This window comes from Notamacropus eugenii, chromosome 5, assembly GCF_028372415.1.
Source record: "Notamacropus eugenii isolate mMacEug1 chromosome 5, mMacEug1.pri_v2, whole genome shotgun sequence".
NCBI classification, from domain to species: domain Eukaryota; kingdom Metazoa; phylum Chordata; class Mammalia; order Diprotodontia; family Macropodidae; genus Notamacropus; species Notamacropus eugenii.
Window position 1 is genome coordinate 135015773 of NC_092876.1, and position 20156 is coordinate 135035928.

Below are 20156 nucleotides of genomic sequence, written 5' to 3' on the forward strand. Positions count from 1 at the left end.
TGGAAGGAACCTTGAAGATATTCCTCCTTTTACCGATGAAAAAACAGGATGAGATGAGGCAGTTACTTTCTCAAGGTCACAAAGCTGTTAAAGTGACAGAGCCCTTTCCATTCCATCATGCGGTTCACTCGGAGGAAAGGTAATTGGATTTGGCAATTAGGTCATGGGTGACCTCAAAGAAGCAGTTTCAGCAGAGTGGTGGGGGCGGTAGTGAGATTGCTAAGGGGGTTAAGGAGTGAGTGGGTCGTGAGTCACTGGAGGAGAAACAGAATTTTTAGAACAGGAAGGGAACTTAGAGGTCACCTCTTCCAGCTCCCGTATTTTACCGATGAGGAAACTGAGGCTCTGAGAGCTGAAATAAGTTGCCCACGGTCACACGGCTAGTCGAGTGGCCAAGGTGTGTAACCTCCGCGGACGGTGCATCACTCGGGGAAGCCTCAGCAGGGCCCTGATGAAATCTAGGGCACACGTGGAGGAGAGGGTGGTAACTAGGGTCAAACTCGGGTACAATTTCAACAAGAGCGGTGGGGTCTGGGAGGGGCTGAGGGAGGTCTTTTGGGAGAGACTGGTCACGTGGCCAGGCCGCACTGGTAACTCGAACTTGGCTAGCACGCTCCGGGCAGCCGCAGCGTCGGCCCCAGAGGAGGGCGCTTGGGAGCCGGAGCCCGGCAAACCTGGGCCCACGCGGGGAGCCAGAGCGCGGCGGTGACGTCACGGTTGCCATGGATCCGGGCAGTGACGCGAATCGGCACGTGACGCGCGGTTGCCATGGCGCCGGGCGCCGGGCGGCGCGGGCGCCCCGCCTCCCCAGTGACGTCTTCCCCGCTTCCCCCTCCTTTCCCGCCCCCTTGCCCCCCTCCCGGCTCCCCGCGGTCCCGGAGGTTTCTCTGCACAACAAGATGGCGGCGGCGGCGGCAAGCGGAGCTGGCGGGGCTGCGGGGGCCGGGGCCGGGGGAGTCGGTCCGGCTGCCCGCCTGCTGCCCCCGCCCGCTGCCGGACCCCCGGCCGCGCCCGCCCCGGTGCCCTCGGCCGGCACCCCGCGCCCCCCAGCCCCGGCCCCCCGCGGGCCGATGCCCGCTCGCATCGGCTACTACGAGATCGACCGCACCATCGGCAAGGGCAACTTCGCCGTGGTCAAGCGGGCCACGCACCTCGTCACCAAGGCCAAGGTAGCGAGCGGCGCGGGGCCGTGCGGGGCGTGCTGCCGGGCCGGGCCGGCGGGGGCTGCCGGCCAGCGAATGTTGGCGGAGCGAGCGGGGAGCGGCGAGGACCCGGCGGGGGCAGGGGCGGCGGGCGGCCGGAGGTGCCAAGGGCAGGCGCCGGCTCGGGGGGCAGCAGGGGCGCCCCCGGCCGGGGGGGGAGGGGGCGAGGCACGGAGAGAGACAGCGGCTGCAGGGAAGCTAGGGGGAAGTCACTGGGGACCAGGAAGCGGGGAAGCCCGGGGGGCCGGCGGACGCGTCCGCAAGGGAGCCCAGAGGAGCCTGGGCAGCCCTGCGGGCGAGGGGCTGGAGGACCCCCGGGCGGCCGGGGCCGGGAGGAGATGAGGACCATGGGCAAGTAGGAAATGGGGAGATCGCGCCCGGGGGGCCCCGGGGCCGTGCTGGGGTCCTTCCAGCCTGAAAAGCGGTTGCGGGGGAGACGGAGACCCTGGACAACCTGGACCTCGTCGTGGTGGGGATCGGGGGATCGTCCGTGCGCTGGGAGATTGGGGAACAGACGACGCTGAATCTGGGATGGCATGGGAATGGTTGGTTGGATTCCGGGGATCACAGGTTTGGGGAGACCCCAAGTGTCAGCAGCTTGTGGATGTCAAGCACTGCTTAGAGACGGACCTAGCTGTACCAGTCTGGAAAGGGGGTGACCACTTCCTGAAGAGCACAGGGATAGGGAACGTGGAAATGGCACTCTGGAGGTTCTTGATTTCCCTAGGAGATTGTGCCTGGGAAGATAGCGGTGGAATTTGAAGAGGAAAGATTCTACAGGGCGAATGGGAAAGGAAATCTTGGAGAGGATAGGCTTTGGGGTTGAGGTGCGTATTGGTAGGGGAAAGTATTCTTTCACCAAGACCAAGGCATCTGGATATTTGTAGGAACAGAGGTATTGGTGTTGCAGGTAACACCTCCCTAGGTTGTTGTTGGTTGTTTATCCCCTCGTCTTTTCTCTCTTGGAGAAAGGAGGAGCAGCACCTTCCTGCAGCCTCCTCTCTTGGGCATTGTTTGAATCTGAAATCAGGTGGATTTTTTTGAATTTGATAGAGCTTACCAACTCCATCTTTTCTGTTGCCAGGAAACAGCCTGTTGTTTTTCTCTGAGGCTCTCAGTCTCCCAGGTCCTCATTTTCCTGGGTCATTCTCACTTGAATTTTCTGCTGCAGATAATTTCAGCATGTGAAATAACCTTTTCGATAATATAGGCCAGGAGTTCTTATCCTTGGGTCCATGAATTCCCAAGGGGTCTGTGGATAGATTTTAGGAGATCTGTGAAGTTAAAACTTTTAATATATTTAAAATCGTATTTCAGTATAATTGGTTTCCCTTGTGAGACAGTGTATTTGATTTTACGAATTTAAAGGCTTTGTGAGAAGGTCCGGACTGACAAGGGGTCCATGACACACACACAAAAAGGTTAACGATCCTGAATCTAGGCCAACTCCTTAATATTAGAAGTGAGGAAACTGAGACTCAAAGAGACCAAAATGATTTGCCTAAGATCACGCAGCTGATAGAACCTACGGTCCAAATTTTCTGATTTCTTGTGGTCTTTTGAATGCACACATTCATTCTGTTTGTTATTTTTCTCAAGTTTGACTTGTGACTTGATCAGAACCCCCATGGCTGCTGACTCTTCTGCCAAAGCCTAGTTTTTCCTCCAACCCCTTAGGCTCTTATCACTTATCTTTTCTCTCTACTTATTATTGTAGTGAGAACATTTATTTTCAGGAATTAGTGATTTATCTGGGCCTTTTTTCTCTAACTCCCTTGCAACCTTGAAGTTCCTTTTTTTTTCTTTTTCCTGTCAAAGAATACAAGAGCCCTTCCTCTCCAGGGTGTATAGCTGGGAGAGAATTGATTGGTCAGTTTCACTTCCTCTAGGGGACTCCCTTCAAACTTTTTCTTAGTTTTCATCTTTGGGCCATAGGCCCTTGAGGTTAGAATAAAATGAAAACCTAAAAATGTTTTCCTAAGCTGAGGGTTTACTTGAATTGTAACCCATGTCAGTGAAACTGACCAGTTAAACTTACCAGTCTCTTTTACCACCAACTAACCCAATGTTTACAAACAATTTTAATAGTTCATGTCGTTATTTTGTTTTAGTATTTTCTTTTTTCACTCTTAAATGAGCATATTGTTCTCTGTTGACCCTTGTGGGATAAACACCATACACTAATTTGTGATTTAAAGAATTTTGTGTCTTCTAACTTTTGGATATCTCTGAATATTGATTAAATCAGTGACAACAGGGTCAAATGTTGTCTTAAATATTATTTCAGGTATTTGATTCTTTTTATCCTTGGTAGTCAGCAAAGCTGGAGCTCAATTATCACTGATCTCCTTGTTTTCTAATTTTCCAATATTTCTTTTTCATTGTTCCTCTGTGAGTCCTTGGTATCTTTAGGACTCTGAAACATTTTAAATATCAGATTGTTTATAAATGGGTGTCATTGTTTGTGTTGCTTTTTATCTCTGTTGGTTTGTGGTGTAGATTTTAGCAATTCCTAAGTATGGAAATATTCGAAGTCTTGAATGAGACCTAAATGACTTAGATAGTGATTTGCATACATGATAGAACCACACCAATAAGCCCTGTGTTTCTATATAGTAGCTTTTAATTTCCCAGTTACTGTTACAAGTGACTTATCCTTTGCTGCTTAAAAAACTCTGAAGATATAAATGAAGTGTATTTCCTTAGGATTGTCATATATTTAAGGGAAAAGATGAATGAATGTATTTTGGCTTGTTCCGTGCTTATCTGAACTTACTTTGGAAAGGGATTTCAAACGTTGACAACTTAGATGTGTTTACCAGCTGTTGACATACAGTATAATACCCTGTTATGGCCATGATTTTGTTATATATTATGGTATCAAAGGTGCACAGGTATTAAACTCTGCTTGTGTTACTCAAGTGGATAGATTTTTATCTTCACACGGCAGCACTTGCCTCATCAGGTCACCCAGAATGAAAGATAGCCATTTTTAAGGGTCTGCATTAGTATGTAATCTTTTCCCTACTTAGTCTGGGCTTTGAGAAGTTCAAGGAGAGTGTAAGGACTTTTCTCTGCTTTTTTCTCTGACCAGAGTTGGAGGTGAGCAGTTCAGACTTTTTGGTAGATTCACATGTAACAATTGATCTTTGGTTTTCAGTTGAAAAGAGCTTATTCTGAGAGGGGGTAGGTATAAGTATTTATTTTCTGAACAGAGGAATTATTTTGGTTCTCACATTTCAGGAACGCATTGCTCATTGTCGAAGACAAGAAGCTAAAATAAGCTTAATTTATTGCTTAAACCATAGCATTAAACTGAACAAAGATCAGTTAGTCTATAGAGCTTTCTCGATTTATTATGTTAACTCTCGCAGTTCCTAGATTGGAGACTTTGTGAGGAATAAAATCAGCAGAACAGATGGGTCCTTCCCACATCTGCAGGTTCCTTTTGCAGCGCAGCATTTATTAGACTAGACTTAATGGCACCAAGACAGCCGAGCTCCCAGTGTCAGTGCAGAAGGATCAGGGGACATGCTTTAGCCACCAGCCCTGCCTGTCTTTCCATTTTTCCCCCTCTTCTAGGGCCTTAGACCTGGGACTCTCCATGTGCAGCATTGTGAGTAGATACTTATGGAGCATTGCCTTACAGCATGTCACTATAAAGGCTTAAGAATAATGGAAAATATATGATCCTTTCCCTCAGGGAGAATGAGAATTAGCTTGTGATCTAATGTCTAGGGTCTATTTTTTTTTTTTTTCACCATTTGGATCAGTAGGAACAAATCGACAGGCAGCTTTATATAGTGGATATAGCACTGGCCTTGCTTGAGTCAGGAAGATTTGGGTTTGACTTCTGTTTTGGATACTTATTAGTTATTAGCTGTGTGACCCTGGGCAAGTCACTTAACCTCTTTGGGCCTTAGTCTGCTTATTTGTAAAATGAATTTGGCCTGGAGAATAGTGAAGGTCCCTTCCAACTATAAATCTCTGATCCAATGATGCTTTGAGTTTTGGGACTAATGAAGAATTAATTAGATTTTCTTATGTTAGGTAATGTTAGGTAAAATTAGGTAATGTTTCTTCCTCCAAATAAAAGGGTATTTGTTAAATACTTTTCAATTAGATTTCATCTTTTGATTTATCAGTTAATTGATTGAAAAATACACCTGTAATTGTGGGTGCTGTGTTGAAATTTCCTCCAAGTTCTTTGTACATAGTAGACCCTTAACATATAAGTGTTGTATTAGATTGCACTGACACTTCACTGACACCACACTGTCTGTACTGGCACTGGAATCCAATACAACAATTGGAAAAACAGTTTGTTATTATATCAGGTTGTTTTTTTTTTTTTTTAACTTTGCTGTTAACAAAACTCAGTTCTGACAACAATTAAAAGTATTTGATGAAAACTAACACTGACTCCTTGGATGTTGGGTTCCCTTTTGGGCTAGTCTTTTTTTAAATTAAAAAAATACTTTTTTTATTTTGGAGGGGAGAAAGCAAGGTAATTGAGGTTAAGTGATTTGCCCACGGTGACACAGCTAGTAAGTGTCAAGTGTCTGAGTTGGACTGGTCTTTTGTTACAATAGTACTGTAGCATGTTTTTTTGTTGCTAGGTGAATACCTAAAGAAAAAGTTGTCTTAGTGGTAGATGGGAAAGATTTATTAACAGACTTAACAACATATTTATGTTTGGTTTGGCTAATTCAGTTGTTAGGACATAGAACTAAGTATGGTGCTCCTCCGAACAGATCTAGACAGTTTGCTAGACCAAATCCTGACTGGTAATTTCAAGAAAAAAAATCATTGTGCGTCATTTTTCCAGCCCAAGTGGGCACAGAGCGAGAGGTCTCTGCACACCAGAGACTGGGTCTTGTCAGAAGTGCATCTTCCACCTCAGGGTACTGAGACACCCTGGGCACTGGGACTGGGCACCAGGGTAAGAGGAGTTTCTATATCTGACATAGAGGGCTTTGAACTTGTTCAGGGTGAAGCAACAGGTGCCAACTGGCAGCTGTGATACTTACTATCCACTTCAGGTCCGGGTCATACATTCTTAGCTTTACATAAGAATAGAGATTCATTCTATTTCTTAGCCACAAAGTACACTTGAAACCCTGGCTAGCCACATCCTATATGCATGCCATTGATTATAAGAGGTCAGGGTGAGAATTGGTAGTTCAGAGCAAATGCATCTATTTGCTCAGGTCAAAGTTCAGGTCCTATTGATAAAGGGTTACTCTCATTAAGCTCCTACTGCTAAGCACTTACAAAGTAAGGCACAAGACAGTCCTTGCCCAAGGAGATTTCAGTGAGGGAAGACAACACATTAAAAAAAAAGCTGAAAGGAATGGGAGAAAGGGAGGGGACATGAAGTCCTTCAGCCATTTGAAATGGCTGTCTTGGACCCCCTCCTGAAATGGACAGTTTAAGAGGAACTAATGTCCGTTGTCTCTCTGCCCACCCTCTCCAGTCAGAGGCAGGTGCTGAGGAGGTGTGAAATTCAGGGTTGATGTGATCTTACAGGATAATGAGTTAGTAAGCATCATCTTTATCTATGAAGAATAGCCGATCTAAGCAAAGGAGTTGGGATATACTTGTGGATAAAACGAGGAAGAGGTAATTAGGTCAGGAAGAAATTAAAAGCAAATTTTGGATAAATTACAAAAAGGATCCCCCAAAATAAAAATGTGGCTTATTGAAAAGGTAAATAACTGCATTTATTTTTAAAAATGCATTTGTATTTATACTTTTTATTTTTATGTCCCCTTGTTTTTATTTCAGTTGTTAATGTCTTCTTGTTGGCTCTCTGTTTGCTCTCTGTAATTTTGTTTTACATATATCCTCTATTTAGTTGTTTGTGAATATGTTGTATCCTTCTAGCATAATGTAAGGTCCAGGGACTGCATCGCTTCTGTATTTGTTCCACCATCACCTAGTACAGTGCCTTGCACTCAATAAATGTTGATTTATTTCAGCACCCCCCCCCCCCAAGTTTGACATCCTGGATCAAATTTTATTTTGCCCTCTGCTAGTTACAGCTGTGACTTTGGGGCTCCTGACACCGATATTAAAAGACTATACCATTTTTAGAGGATGGAGCCAAGATGGTGGAAAAAGTACAGGGAATTTTCCCCTCATTCCAAAATAGACCAAATCCTGATTGGTAAATTAAAAAAACAAAACAAAACCAAACCAACCCACTGTGTCATTTTTCTAGCCCAGGTGGGCATAGAGTGATAGACAGAGAGGTCTTTGGACACTGGGAACTGGATCTAGTCAGGGGGGAATCATTACAGCTCAGGGTGAGGCTAGGCACCAGGGTAAGAGAAGGTCCTAGATCTAACTTAGACGGGCTTAAACTTGTTCAGGGTTAAACAACAGGTGCCAACTGGCAGCTGTAACACTATCCAATTCCAGGTCACAGATCCAGGGTGGACTGAGGAGTAGACCCACTCCTAGGGGATGGCATTCCAGAGTGAGGAGCAGTTGTAGGACCTCAATTGTGTACTGAGCTAAAAGCAGATTTAGAAGCAAGGAGCAGCTGTGTTGTTCGGATTTTAGGAGTGGAGTGCGGTCTCAATTCCAACTTTTAGTTTAGTTTAGAAACTTATAAAGGAATAACTAGGGAAGGAATCTGGGATTTAGTGGAAGTCACTTAAGTTCTGCCACTCTGAATCAGCATAACTTTTCAGCTTGTTGGTAGTGGTTGATTCTAACAGCAGTTTCCTGAAATGCCAAACTGAGCAGATTCCTAGACTTCTGCTTAGGAACTCTCAGGTCAGGAACTTTCAAGAGTTCCGAGGTGGGGATGGTGGTCAGATTTTGTTGTATCAGGCAGTTTACAGGTCTTCATCCTAAGTTGTCCTTGAGACCTTGGAATAACATAATACTCAGTATCTCAGGAAAGCAGCAACAGGGCCATCCCAGTTCTCCAGAAATCTTTAGAGCCTGGCTCCAACATCATCAGAAGTAGCTGTAAGAGTGAGCAAACAGAAGAAGTACTGCACCATAAGGAAGCTATTTTGGTAACAGGGACATTCAAGACACACACCCAGAAGAAATACAATGACTCCAAAATATTTATAGCCAAAGCCTTAAAGAAAAATATGGATTGGGCAGATTCAACTAAAATTTCTGAAAGAGATAAAAGAAAGAGTAAGAAAAGCTGAAATGTTTTTTATAAATGAAAATGAACTCTAGGAGAAAACAATTGGAAAAGAATTGAGAGTCATGGAAGAAAGGGAATTAAAGTTTGGCATAAGAGGTACAAAACTTTGCCCAAGCAACAACTCCTTAAAAATCAGAATGGGCCAAATAGATGCTAATTACTTAATGAGACAAAACTATTAGAACAAAGGCAGAATGCTGAAAAAAAATGGGAGAAAATATAAAGTATATTATAATAGAAACAACTAATCTGGAAAACAGATCAGAGAGAGAGAATTTAAGAAGGATTGAACTACCTGAAAGATATGACTAAAAAAAGAGTCTAGATAACTTATTTCAATCAGTCATTTAATAATCATTCATTAAGTTCCTACAGTATCAGAGTGTGGGGAGACAAAAAGAGGTGGGAAAAAGTACTTACCCTCAGGGAGTTCAGTAGTGGGGGAGACAGCAATCAAACATATGTACAAACAAGCTATTTATAGAATAAATAGGAAATAATTAACAGAAGGAAGGCACTAGAATTAAGAGGAATTGGGTAAAGTTTTCTGTAGAAAATGGAGTTTTTATTGGAACTTGAAGCCAGGGAAGCCAGGAAGTGGTGATGAAGAGGAAGAGCATTCCAGGCATTGGAGACAGCCAGAGAAAATGCCTAGAGATAAGACATGGAGGGTTTTGTACATATGGAATAGTAAGGAGGCTCTTGTCACTGGATCAAAGAGTTATAATTTCAAGAAATCATGAAAGAAAATTGCCCACACCTCTTAGAACTAGGGGGAAGGATGGAAAGAAGGAAACAAGCATTTATTAAATCATGTATGTTCCAGGCACTGTGCTAAGTGCTTTACAGACATTATTTCATTTGGTCCTCATAACAACCCTGGGAAGTAAATGCTGACATCCCTAGCACCTGGCAGAGTACCTGGCATAGAGTAGGTACTTAATAAATGTTGGCCAAATTGAATCATGAATTCTGTAAACTTGAACATTTTAATTGTTTTTTTAAATTTTAATATTTAATGTTAATTTAATTAGTTATAAAATTTTTATCATTTACCACTGGATTTTAAGTTCTATGAAATTGGGAATTCCATGTTATCTAAATTTTAATATCTCTATCTCTCTGCCCCAGCAGCTACCACCGAACGCTGTATTTTGCACAGGTTAGGTGCTTAATAAATGTTTAATAAATGAATAAATGTTGCATACTTTGGAGAATGTCCAAATAAGAGCAACCAGCATGGTAAAGGGCCTCAAATCCATATTGTGTATGGATTGATAAAAAGAAATAATAATTATAATTATAGCTAGTACTTATATAGTGCTTTAAGATTTGTAAAACACTTTACAAATATTATTTCATTTTATTATCATAACTCTGGGAGGTATGAGGCAAACGTGATTTGCCCAGGGTCATACTGCTATCTCATGTCTGAAGCCAGATTTGAACTCAGGTCTTTCTAACTCCAGAAGTGGTGCTTTATCCACTGTACTATCTAATGGAAATAGGATTGTTCATTCACCTCTTAAAAGAAACCCCAAAGTCAATGCTTGCAGGAACATTATAGCTAAGATCCAGACATTCCAGGTCAAAGAAGAAATAATGCAAGCATCCAGAAAGAAAACATTCAAGTACCAAAGAGTTACAGTCAGGATCACACACATGATTTAGCAGCCAACGTTATGCAGTAGTGGAGAATCTGGAATACAGTATTCCCAAATGCAGAGTATCCAGGCTCTTAGCCACAGATAACTTATCCAGCAAAACTGAGTATAATTCTACAGATGCGAAATGGATTTTTAATGAAATAGAGGACTTCCAAGCAATCCTGATGAAAAGACCAAAACTGTATAATAACTTAGAAAGGCAGACATGAGAGTTAAGAGGAATATAAAGACTTTACCTTGCTCATTGAGAAGTATTGACTTCTTTTGGTACACATTATAAAGCATTTCTGATTTGAATATTTTTGTAAAATTTTTTTTTGATTATTAAACCTCTTCTAGTGAAAAAAAAGAAATACAAATGTAAAAAATAAATAAAATGTAAACATGAACAAACAATAATAAGGGGCTAAAACAGGAAAAACTATTAACATTCTAATATGTGGAGATGATTTGTGTCCTCTCTTTAAAATTTATCATCAGTAGTGAGGAGGGAGTCTGATTAGATAGAAGGCTTGGAATTTGTTCTGTTAATGTCTTGATGATCATAAAAGATGTGTGTTTGGGGGAGAGAGGGAATGAAGAAGAAATTGGGGAAAATTATCTCACATAATCAGGATACAGGTAGAAGTCTGCAAACAAGGAGGAAGGGATAAGGGGAAGTGACTGACACTTGAACCTCAACTCATCTGAACTGATTAAAGGAGAGAAGAATACACACACACATAGGGTTGGGTAGAGAAATACATTTTATTCAGCAGGGAAATAGGATGGAAATGGGGGAAAGGAGAAGAGAGAATTAAAGGGAGGGTAGATTAAGAAAGGAATTACTAATAAGCAAAACAAACTCCAAGGATGTACAAAAATATTTATAGCTCCTTTTGAAGTGGTAAAGAATTGGAAACTGAGGGGGTACCCATTAATTGAGGAATGACTGAATGAGTTACAATATATAAATGTGATGGATTAGTCTATCATGTTGTAAGAAATGAAGGGGATGGTCTCAGAGAAACATTGGAGGACCTTTATGAACTGATGCAGAGTGAAGTGAGCAGAACTTATAGAACAATTTGCACAATGACAGCAACATTGTAAAATCATGAAATTATTTAGGAACTTTGATCAGTGTGTAATGATCAACCATGATTCCAAAGTACTAATGATGAAACATACTCAAAACGACTCAGAGTGCAGAATGAAAGATGATTTTTTCTTTGATGGTGATGGGGGAGAATAGCCAATATGGAAGTTTATTTTACTTGACTATGCATGTTTATGAACGGCCATCTTGTTTTTTCTTTCTCTATCAGGAGTGAAATGAGAGGGGGAGAAGGTAGATTTTTACTGATGGAAAAAAATAATTAAAAAAAGATTCTGCCAGTGCTTTGCATTTATCATCTATTACTTACCATTATCTGTTCATCTGCTATTATAATTCCTATTGTATTCCTCCTCCTCCATCCTTTCCCAGAGAGATTCTTTATAAGAAACAACAACAAAAACCAAACCAAGAAAAAAAAATGGAAAAAAGGGGAAAAACGTAGAGAAATAGGGGGAAGTATCTTCTATCTTTTCCTGGGGGTCAGCCTTGATCATTATAGTTCTCTGGGCATTCAGTTTTGATTGCTTTCCGTGTACATTGTTGCCATTGTCTTTGTTGTGTTCTTGACTCTACTTCACTTTGCATCAGTTTATAGAAGTCTTTCCATATTTTTCTTTATTCATAATAATCACAGCATAGTGATTCACGTACCACAGTTTGTTTAGCCAGTCTTCAGTTGGTAGGTATCTGCTTTGTTTCCGGTTTTTTGTAACCACAAAAAGTACTACTATAGATATTTTGGTGTATATGAAGCCTTTCTTTTTTGTCACTGATCTGTCCCAGACCTTGCAGCCACCATTCAACACTGATATTATTTTGGAAAAGGGGCATGAGCTTTCTTATCACCACCACCGACTGCTACCAGCAGGCAGGTAAGTCATAGGAACTCTGAGTGTAGCATGACTCCACATACCATTGGCCCTGCTTCTAGCATAGCCCTCACAGCTATCATTTAAGGAAGTGGCTCCTGTGGAAAAGGGGCCAGCCATTCCTACCAATTGCCAACTAACTGTCAAATGCTGAGCAGGCAAACCACCTTAGCAAGGCAACTTGAGTGGAAGACAGGAAGCAGCCTGTGCAGGGCAAGTCAAACCACCACAAACTCTACTGTGGTCAACATCTCCCCTCAGACACTGATGGAGACAGCTCAGGACCTTGCACCCTACAGCTTTTTGGGATAGCAGTGCTTCCAACCCAGTGCCCTTAGACATTATCTTAGGAAGCAATCCTTGTAGAGATGCAGCCTGACACCTATTTCTACAGGTTCTTACAGCCAAATCTTTTGAAGACCAGGAAAAGAGTGTTCTAATCACCAGAGTACTTGGTACTGTCAGATGGTTCAAAATCAGAAATTTATATGCTTTTTATCACCTGGAAATAACTTTAAAGGAGAGGTATCAACATTTTCTTTGCTGCCGTACCCTAAGGACCATGGGACCTTTCCATCTGATTTGCAGCCGAAATCTTCCAAATGTATTGTCTCTTCCATTAGAATGTGAGCTCCTTGAGACCAGGAACTGTCTTACTTTTCTGTTTATCCTCAGAGCTTAGCACAGTGCTTTGCACATATTAAGCACTTAATAAGCTTTTCATTCATCCAGTGGAATTTATGTGTCAAATTGCATGTATATTTTACTGCTCTCTTTATGTGATTCTAAGTTGCTTTTCTGAGTGGATGAACTTATCTGTATGCCCATCTTTCTGTAGCCCTTCCAAGGTTGATTTCCCATATTTTATCACCTTTGCCAATTTAATTTGCTGGGCATGAGGCATAACCTCAGTATTTACTTTAACATACATTATTGTTTTGGAACATTTTTCATATTTTGAATAAATGCACTTAAGTACAGTTGTGATTAGAAAAATTTTTGATAAATTGAGACCTATTTGGATTAGAATCTACAAAGGCAAAACTATAATATTCACTTTAATCATTGAAGCTGCCTTACCAAGAAAAAAAGGCATTCTGTTTTTTGTGCCTGGTTCCTAGAAAGTTAGTATCTGGCTAGTTCAAGCAGAGGTATCCAGTTTATTCATTTTTATGTTAGAGGTGTTGCTTATTTTCTTTCCTCTCGGCAATCTTATATTTTCCAGACTTGAGCATAAAAAGGAATTGAAAATAGGCTGTGAGTGGGAAAAAGAGGAATAGCCCCTCTATTTAGCCTTTTCATGTATAAATGATCATCTAGTCCCCCAGTTTTTTTTGCTGGGCTTTCTGGGAAATGTTGGAAATGCAAGGAAGACTTACCATAGAGATCATTTAATCTAATGTCTTGAATTTACAGATGAGGAAGATGTGGTCTAGAGAAGGTAAATGACTCGCTCAGAGTCATACTTCTAGTTAGTGAGAGACAGGACCAGAACCCAGGTTTCCTCATTCGCAGTTCAATGCTTTTTGTTTTACTTTATTTCTTTGGTCCTGAAACTATGAGATCTCTCCAGTTGAGAGTGTGATTTCTCTTAAATTTCTCTAGCAGATCATCTTGATTCTAGTACAACCCTGAATCAGATTTCAGCAGCTAGTAGAATAGCTATTGGATGAGCTGTCATCTAGTTTAACTAGAACATAACTCTATTTGAACAAGTAGATAATGGTTATTGAGCTAGGAGGGATTTATGTCCTTTTACTCTGTACATTGTATTATATTTATTTATATTATATATATATATATATATATATATATATATATATATATATATATATATATATATATATATGTTGTGCCTCCTTCTCTCCTTCCAGGAGAATGTGAAGTTCCTAAAGGGAGAATTGTCATTTTAAAAATATTTGTGTCCCCAGTGCTTAACAGTATACTTTACACATACTTTACACTAGGCTTAATAAATGTTGAAATGAAGTGACTATAAGAGATGGTCCTTCCCCTCAAAGAGATTATAATCTTGCTGGAGAAGAGAGAGAGAGAGAGAGAGAGAGAGAGAAAGAGAGAGAGAGAGAGAGAGAGAGAAAGAGAGAGAGAGAGAGAGAGAGCACGCATGTGTGTACACATGTAAGTAAGTGGTAGGTAAATGCCAAATAAGAACTACAGACAATACCTTTAAGATGCCTTAAATGCTTCAGTACGAGCTTTTCCATTCAGGATTTGCCCTGAATCAAATTTCAGCCGCTGGTAGACCAACTATTGGATGAATTGTCTTATCCCAGTTTGAACAAGAAGACAACTGGTCATTGATCTAGAGATTCATTTTAGAATTTCTCTGGTGCTAGGAAATAGAATTCAGATAACTTATCCACATATTCAAGAAACAGATGAAAAAAGCACACCCACCACCTGCCTCGGCTGTCTGTATATGTAGACTACTCAGTTGTATACTTTTGGCCAGTTATCTGAAGATAAATTTAGATTTTGATTAGAAAGTCTGTATAACTTATCAAATTGTGGCTAGATTTAGTAGCACTTGAGGTGTCTCAGTGATAGCCCTTTCTTCTCACATCTCCCCAGAAGCAGCATGTAGTGAGAAAATGTAGGTTAGTTACTGTAATCTGAGACTCCTTGACCTTTTTTTGAGAGGAAACTTGTTTGTTTTCTGCTAATGCTTTGACTGTGAGTGTGCTTTTCCAAGAAACAATCATGTTAAAAAGCTTCAAAATATGTGCCTTTTCCTTTTCTTTAGTATGCCAAGATATTATAACTTAAATTTTAGTATTTTTAGTGCTTATGAAACTACTTTGTATTTATATTCAGTGTACCATATGATCATACTTTTGGAAGGAAACTCAAGAAATCCATCTCTCCCCATCTCTTGACAGAACTCTACAGAAAACTGTCAGCCCTCTTCCTGAAATGTGCAGAGAAGGAGATTCTACAAATGCTTTAGCAGTGCATTTTCATCCTCTTCAACCCTTATCATTAGAAAGTTCTCTATTCCTATTCTAAGTGTTGTGGTTTAAATTCACTCTTCTTATTGCATCCTTACTGGAAAAAGACAACTCCTTTATAATACTTCTTTTGATTAAGCCAATGTCTGAGTTTTAAACAGCCAGTCTGAATATGTGCCCAAATGTACAAAACAGCTCATTACTCAGGGCTTCCCACTGGACAGCAACCTCTGGAACTTGCTTGGATTGGTGTCAGTCACTTGAAATGACCTTGAAGATAGGTGGGAAAGCTCCTTTTCTTGTTTTTTGAATTTTAATAATCCTTCTTTCTTCAACTTTTCATCACTGGCCTTATTTGAACTTTGTATTTGCCTTTGCGACTTTGTCCTGGAAGCTTTCTAAGTTTTTGTCATACTCTAGCTGTGGAGCCCAGAATTAAACAGCACCCTTTAACTGCTGACAATTTTCAAGTATGGGTGACCCTTTTTTTTTTTTTAAACTTCTTGCTTCAAGGCTTCGTTTGCTCATTTTATGTGGTTCAGGAATCTTCAGACAGAGGCAGTATATATGCCTAGGTAGACTATCACCTGAAAAAATTTGCTTTTAAAAAATGGAAACTGTTTATACAAGAAGGCCCAACCTTACAAATGGATTGTGTTCCAGAAATTTATCTATAAGTTGTCTTTATTTTCCCATAGACATAGTGTTATAAGAAAGTGGCGAATTGAGTTCTAAGCTAGCCTTGAAAAGTCCTCTCTAGCATAACTGAAGTACCATGCATTTGTAATGAAAAATAGTACAAAGAAATACTAATGTGACATTACTAATTAAGCAAAATATTAAAAAAAGGATTGAATAGAAATATGTTTTTATTTATCTTAAGTTCTGGTGCTTAATGATGTGCAGGCAAAAGGAGCATTCTGTAGGGATTCAGGAATAGACAGACATCCTGATACTTTTTAGGACTTTTTGAGTTTGATGACATAGGTTCTTTATTATGTCTAATTTTGTTGGCAGCTTTCCGTGATTTTTCTTTTCCTTTGTGTAGCTATATGACTAGCACTGTTACATTTTGAGCTAAAATTGGCAAAAAAGGAGAAAGTTTCCCAGCTGTTGAAAGACAGTGAAAGACAAAGGATATTTAATCATGATAGTAGTAATTAATATTTATATAACATTTTAAAGTGTGTAAAATTTAATACATACACGTATAATATCATTTGATCCTAAAACAATCCTGGGAAATGTTATTTCCATTTCATAGATGAAGAAAGTGAGGCTGAGAGAGGTTGTGACTTGCCCAGGGCCACACCACTAGTAAGTGTCTGAGATAGGATTTGAATTCAGGTCTTCCTGATTTTAAGTCCCATAGTCTCTGGGACAGCTAGGTGGTGCAGTGGATAGAGCACCAGTGCAGGAGTCAGGAGGACCTGAGTTCAAATCTCACCTCAGACACCTCAGATATTCGCTAGCTGTGTGACCTTGGGCAAGTCACTTAACCCCAACTGCCTCATCCTGATGAATATCTGCTCACTGGATTCAGATGGCTCTGGAGGAGAAGTGAGGCTTGCACAGCCCTCCCTCACTCAAAACAAAGTCAAGTGCAAGTCATGTCATCATTTCTGTGATGGCATGGTTTTCTTTGGCAACGAAGAACAAACACGCACTGCCCATAGTCTCTCCAGTGTGCCATCTAGCCGCTTCTGGCCATTTACGTGTGAAAAATTTCACCTGAGGTCAGTTAACTAAACTTTGCAAGACAGGGAAAGTGAATTGTAGGGATTATGTGTCATCCTTCTAAGTGGTAATAAAAGAGATGGTGAGGAATATTAGGATAAGGAGTTCCTTGTGCTAGTCATGTGGTTGTGCTGTCTATCCAGGGCAGCTTTGTGGCCAGAGAGGTAGGGCATTGAGTAGTTTTAGGATTGATAGGGGAGGCATTACACCATTGTTCATGTAGCCAGGACATTAGCAATCAGATGTTCATAACCCAGATTATTTTTATCTGGTTTTGTTGGTATGAGTTCATAATACAATGCTGTATTTACTTGTGTATTTGCCTCTTTCGTATTTTTTCCCCACTACCTTTGGAAAAGAAAATCAAGTGAAGTATTTTGCCTGAATAATCCTATCCCTACTCTTCACCTCCAAAATAGAACCTGCTTTTTAAAAATTTCATTCTTCTTTATTTTATTTATTTTATAACATCAATAGACATGATTTCAATATATACATTTTTAAAAAGGAGGTTATATATGAAACTGAACTTTGGTTATCTGTAGTTTTTTTTCCCCATCATGTAAATTTTGGGGTCTTGTTTTTGGGGGGAGCAGGTATAATTAAGATTTGGTGTAGTTCTTTTTATACTTCGTTGTTTGTGTCTCCTTCTGAATTTTATTCTGTTCTCTTCTGTTTATTTTTAATGATTCATTTATGCTTTTTTCTTCCTTTTTGAGTATCACTATCACTATTCCTCAAATAACTCCCCCTCAATAAAAAAATTAGTCTTCCCTTTTAACAAAAATATATAATCTCACGAAAGAAATTCACATACTGACTATGTCTGAAAATGTGTGTCATTTTGTGCTTTTAGTCCATCACATTTCTGTCAGGAGGTGGGAAGCATGATTCATCATCATCCATTTGGAGTTGAGATTGGTCATTATGTTGATCATAGAACTTAGGTCTTTCACAATTGTTTTCCTTTACAATGTTATAGTCATTATATAAGTTGTTCAGCTGTTTCTTCAGTTTTCACTCTACATTAATTCATACAAAGGCTCCCAGATCTTTCAGAAGTTGTCCCTTTTTTCATAGTAGTATTTCATTATGGTTATATGGCATAATTTGTTTCACCATTCCCCAGTTAATGAACACCCACTTTGTTTCCAGTTCTTTGCTATAACAGAAAGGACTGCCATAAATATTTTTGTACATAAGAGATTTTTCCCTCTTTCATTGATCTTTTTGATGTATAATCTTGGCAGTGATATTGCTGGGTCACAGGGTATATACACAGTTTGGTAATTTTTGGGGTATAATTCCATGGTTTTCAAAATGGTTGTACTACTCCAAAGATCTATCAAAGGCATTAATTTACAATGCCTCACACAGTCCCTCTCTAACAAATGCTATTTTTCTTTTGTCATCTTCCTCACTTTGATGATTGTGAAATGGAACCTCAGAGTTGTTTTAATCTGCATTTTAGTATTGAAATTTGCACTTTAAATATTTTTTTCATATGGCAGTTCCTTGTCTGTGTTTTAAGAACTGCCTTTTTATATCCTTTGGCCATTTATCTAGTGTGAAATGACTCTTATTAAATTTTTTCCCCCTGAATTTTCCATTATATCTTGGACATCAGACATTTGAGAAGTTTGCTACATACAATTTCCCTCCTCAATTAGCTTTCCTTTTTAATTCTAACTGCATTAACTTTTTTTCAGAAACTTTTCACTTTTCTGTAATCAGAATTGTCCATTTTATCTTCTGTGTTTCTGTTCTTTGTCTTGTGAAGAATTCTTCCCCCATCTACAGTTGTGAGAAGTTGTCACCGTTCCTTTTCTTAATTTGTTTGTGATGGGATCTCTTATCTTTAGGTCTTATATCCATTTGGAGCTTAGTGTGCTACCAGGTGTGAGGTGTTAGTCTAAATCTAATTGCAGCCAGATTGCTTTTCCACCTTACCCTATGATTTTTGTTGAATGGTGTGAATCCTTACTCCAGTAGTTGGGATCATTGGGTTTATTTTTATTGAACACTCAGTACTACATTTGATTCCTCCTAGTGTATTTAATCTGTTCCACTGATGTCCTCTTATATTTTTTAACTGATAGTAAACAGTTCTGAGATCTGGTACTGGTGGGCCTTTTCTCACTATTTTTTCATTATTTCCTTCGGGAGTTTTAACCTTTTGTTCTTCCAGATGAATTTTATGATTATTTTCCCCTAGTTCTGTAATGTAATCTTTGGGTACTTTGGTATAGTACTGAATCTGGAAATCCATTAGGGCAGTATTGTAATTTGGTTATATGGGCATGGGCTAACCACAAGTAGTTAAACAGCAACTACTTTAAAAAGAATACATTTTGTTCTTGTCTGGACCAAGGGTTGAGGTTAAAGGAACAACTGACTTTTTTTTCATAACTAGCAGCTGCAGTAGGAGTGAGAGGTGAAATTTGTAGTCCCTACTCCTTTCAATTATTTAAACTTTTAAAAACTGAATGATGTGTAAACCAGTTAGATAATACATGCAAAGCGCTTTACAAACCTTAAAGCCTATATAAATACTAACTTTTGTTATTATTGTTAATTATGTTGACCAGATTTGGTCCCATAAGAGAGATATGAGAGGGTTTCTGATTAATTTTTCACCTCATTAAAAAAAACAACTCTGAATTTAAAAATCAGTTTACGTGAACACTTCTTTTCATATAGCGGAATGGAGAGGAGTGTATGTGAAACTACATCTCTTATGTACAACTTCCTTTTTTCTTTTTAAATATGTAATTAATTCATCATGTTACTTTCAGAGCTGTCCTGATTGTGGTTACATCTGACCTTTTGCAGGTATTTCAAAAACATGTCTCAGTAACTTTCCTTTTCCCTTTTTCCTTTTCATTTCCTATTCCTAGCTTCTCCTCTCTCCCCATTGAAGGAAAAAAATAAAAACAACAAGTATGTATAGACAAGCAAAACAAACGTTCATAGTGACTCTGGAAATGAGGCTCTTTCTGCAACTTGCTTCTCTTTGTTTCTCTCTTAGGAGATGGGTATCGTGCTGCTTTGCTGGTCTTCTGAGAATCAAGGTGGCCATCACGTAGATCATTGCCCAGGCCTCTTAGCCTTCTTCAGCTGTCTCACACCACTTGTTTTTGTCTCACCATATCTTTTGCCCCTGTGTTCCTAGTTTGGAGGTTCAAGATTGTTTGTCCCTTGAGCCACCTGTTGGGGGACAGAAATAGTTGTCTTTTATATGAAAAGTATTCTTTCTTTCTCTGCACCAAAGCCTCAAAATTGAAATATTACTTTTTTTTAATAGACTCACAGTTATGTCTTACTTTTGGTAATTAGTAAATCATAATTCTGCCCTAGTATTTCACAGATTAATATGCACAAACCGGAAATGGGGAAATTGCTGAAGGAAAGAAGCGTTCAGATCTAAATTTCAATTAAT

At 39.8% G+C, this 20156-nt stretch overlaps 1 protein-coding gene across 4 annotated transcripts in view; it reads left to right on the plus strand.

The window, feature by feature from the left end:
• Positions 1-884: 884 nt before the first annotated feature.
• SIK3 (SIK family kinase 3) overlaps positions 885-20156 on the plus strand; it is a 284867-nt gene continuing 265595 nt past the window's right edge. For all 4 annotated transcript variants that reach the window (XM_072611006.1, XM_072611008.1, XM_072611007.1 and 1 more), the window contains exon 1: positions 885-1169. In XM_072611006.1, the coding sequence (XP_072467107.1) occupies positions 900-1169 (270 nt within the window). In that variant the 5' untranslated portion in view covers positions 885-899. The remainder of the gene's footprint in view (positions 1170-20156) is intronic.